Here is a 3,645-nt window from a genome sequence, read left to right on the forward strand (position 1 = left end):
AATAAACATTTTTTACACTGAAAATAAAGCCGTTTCAATTGTTCTTCTGAATGTTTTCGTTTTGATTTTAACTGCCTTGGTTATTCTTCTCTTCTACCACATTTTTCGAATCATTTGCCTCTTTTGCCCAAAAATTTTAATCATTCTTTCTCCACAAAAGTCGTTCTTCTGAAGATATTTAGAAAGATTTACCGAAAAACGTGTAGAAGATTCAATTTAAATCAGTGTTACTGACAAGTTTCAATCAAAAATAAATCGGCGTGATCTTTCACTGATTCAAATATATATTGGATAGCCAAATCCAAAACCGTGGGTAACTATAAACTTTGAACAATTGCCGACTTTCAGGAGCTAACTTGAATCATAAACATTGAAACAAATTTCCCATTTAATCAATTCAACTGTTGAATGATTGATGAAGAGTTCATCATTGAATGATTGAATTAGTGGGCAATACTCTGAATTGCATGTTTTCCCGTCTTTGATTTCCATGAAAAATAATCAATATCAAGTTCTTCATCATTGAAAAGAGTACAAAAATGTTTGATTCGTTGATTTTCACCGTACAATAATTTTGGATTAAACCAATTTCGGTAAAAATTTGCGAACATTTCTTAAATAAGAGCAACATATTGTTCAATGAACATCATTGAAGCCATCAAAGAGAAAAAATAATTTCAAAACAAAAGAAAATTACATAATTCATTTAATCAGAAAGAAAAAATCGATTTCTTGCATTCGCAATGTCTGATAAAGTACTTGGAACAAGGCAATACTTTATCCAAACGAATGTGTACCTAACGCAACCATACTCAACATATCTGCAGCATTGAAAAGTATTAGACAAATGTGTCATTGTGTTCAAAAGTGACAGCCGCAACCAAAGCAATACAAACAACATTTAGCGGTGTCGACGACGACTCATAAAGAAACTTGGAATAAATTCGAAGGAAAAAGTTTTTTTTAAGGTAAAATCAAAAATGTTGGCTGCAACAACGGCAAATACAAATACCAATGGAATCCCAGACAGGGCCTGGCAACCGAATTTCGTCGTTTTAGAAACTTCGTAAGTAATTTGTGGTGTTTTTGTGTGTTGGCATAACCGCACTTTTGTGGTGGTCGATGTTTCAATGCACAGTGTTTCAATGTTTCTTTCTGAATTGATATGGAATCGATTGTTTATATCGGATGGAATCCATCCATCGTTTGAATTAGTTTAACTAATTCAGTCGTAATCGGTACTCGATGTTCGATTGATAAAAAGTCGAAACTTTGACGTGAAATCTAAATTATGAACATATTTTTTTCTCCCCAGCCAAGGCGAAATAACGATTGAGCTGTATTGGAAGCATGCACCAAACACATGTCGCAACTTTGCTGAATTGGTTCGTAAAAATTTTGTAATTTTTCTCACTTTTGAAAATCCCATCAAATGCCCACGATGTATTCAATATTTTTTGTTCCGATTAGGTTCGTAGAGGCTACTACAACAATACCATTTTCCATCGGATCATTAGCAATTTCATGATACAAGGCGGCGATCCAAGTAAGTTGACCGAGTTTGATTCAATTTCTTTTTTTTTTTTTGAACAACAGTCCATCAAAAACAGAGTTTTTCACAATTGAAAAAGAAAAATATCAGTAAAAAATCTAAAGAAAAAAGTAAAAACATCAAAGGAAGAAGAGAATGAGAAACGGCGAAAAAACCAGTGTTTTTGAATGGGAAAAAAATCATCTGAAAAATGAAGAAAATTTCAAATTCAACATATTCTTAATTGAACAATTCCTGTCCAACCAGAAATTGTGGCAACTGTACTAATAAACTCGTATTTTTCAGCTGGAACTGGTCGTGGTGGTGGATCAATTTATGGTCATACATTCTCCGATGAAATTCATCCCGATCTTAAACACACCGGCGCTGGTATATTGTCAATGGCCAATTCTGGCCCAGACACAAATGGTTCACAGTTCTTCATTACATTGGGACCAACACAGTGGCTTGATGGAAAGCATGCAATTTTTGGACGCATCCACAGTGGAATGCAAATTGTGAAACGGATTGGAATGGTGGAAACGGATAAGAACGATCGTCCCATCGAAGCTGTCAAAATCCTTAAGGGAAAAGTCGAGAAATTCTAATGAACATTTTTTTAATGGGGCTCTTTTTTCTACACCTTCTGAATTTTTTTTGTGGATTTAATTTTGAAAATTTTATTAAATAAGTGAATTATTCTTTAAGTGATATGCTTTGCTCTATTGCATTTTTTCTATTGTAGTTTTGAGCTCTATTTTGAGTTTTTTCGATAGGAGTTAGTTATCGGCCAACTGAATTGCTCTGCTTCGGCATTATACTTGCTTTTTCAAAGCAACATTTGCCATAATTTTTCTTGCGCCGACAGCAAAAACGATGGGCCACTTGAATATCGCCCAAATGTATGCCAGTTGAAATGTGACCAGCACTCTCCAATCGAAAGACAATAAACCGGAACTCTGAACATTTTAGGTTGAAAATTGTCTGAAAATTATTTAAATCGCACGGAATTCAACACAATCTTGGTTGAACATTTGTATTTCAATGTGAATTGGTCGTAAGCAAAACCGTAGCTGGGGAAAAGTCTCCAGTGTGAGAAAAAAAAAAACAAACAACTTTATATCAAAGCCCATGAACTGTTATTTCGACCAACTTCATACCGATGCACATCAAACGTCAAACATCGCTCCCGTTCTCATTGCGCAGCAACAATCTCATTAGAGCAATCCCAATTGGATTGATTTTTCGTAGGTAAGGTTGATTTTTAATGGAAAATTTCCATTGGCTAATCGAATTTTTGCCGAGATTCATTCTGTTACGCAGAAAATACTGTCGCGTTCATTGTGTTCTTCAATACATTTTAGGCGAAAGCAAAATTATACGATCTCACTGCAACAAAACCAGCGAACATAGAACCACAGAAGTGTCATCAAACAAGCCGACCCACAGTCAACAATGGATAACACGCGAAAACGACCACATCGTTACAACACACGGTGGTCCAAACGGCAAAAAGTGGAGCCACAAAGTGACTGTCCGAGAAAATCAAAAAATCGATCATACCACCCATTGGCATGCTAAACTATCTTTGCTATTGCGAAATATTCGACTTGCTGTCTGAAAAAGATTTGATATCATTTGGTTCAACGTGCAAATGGGCAATGCAAGCAGCCGGCCACTACTTCCAGAAGAGATTCCCAACAAGTGTGTTGGATGCGAATAATTTGCAAAAAATCCATGAATTCCGGCAATTTTACCAGCGCATATCGATTGATGATTTTTGTGACCGTTTGCTGCCTTTCCAGAATGACAAATCCCTTCGAAGTGCCACATTCAAACAGATTGAGTTTGCCGACTGGCATCTCTCATCAAACAAGGTGAAGTGCATCAAACCCATTCTTGAAACGGTTGAATTTGTGAAATTGAAACGATGTAACATTGATGATGATTTCAATGAACATTTTCTCAAACTATGTCCGAATCTCAAACGAGTAGTATAGAAAAGCGGGTTTCATCCACGTTTTTAGGTATTAGTCCACACAGACACACACATACACACACACACAACTCTCTCTCGCTCACGCTCTTTCTCTTTGTGAGCGACAACGACAGCA

The 3,645-nt window shown here is 36.0% G+C and overlaps 1 protein-coding gene across 1 annotated transcript; it reads left to right on the forward strand.

Moving 5' to 3' along the window:
* Positions 1-868: 868 nt before the first annotated feature.
* Positions 869-2,511, forward strand: LOC129573200 (peptidyl-prolyl cis-trans isomerase-like 1). The gene is made up of 4 exons (XM_055453511.1): positions 869-1,066; positions 1,316-1,385; positions 1,471-1,546; positions 1,838-2,511. The coding sequence occupies exons 1-4, from the start codon at positions 981-983 to the stop codon at positions 2,137-2,139; spliced, it is 534 nt and encodes a 177-aa protein (XP_055309486.1). The 5' UTR covers positions 869-980; the 3' UTR covers positions 2,140-2,511.
* The last annotated feature ends 1,134 nt before the right edge of the window (positions 2,512-3,645 follow it).

This window comes from Sitodiplosis mosellana, unplaced genomic scaffold, assembly GCF_009176505.1.
Source record: "Sitodiplosis mosellana isolate CC-2019 unplaced genomic scaffold, AAFC_SMos_1.0 Smas_scaffold_5998, whole genome shotgun sequence".
NCBI classification, from domain to species: domain Eukaryota; kingdom Metazoa; phylum Arthropoda; class Insecta; order Diptera; family Cecidomyiidae; genus Sitodiplosis; species Sitodiplosis mosellana.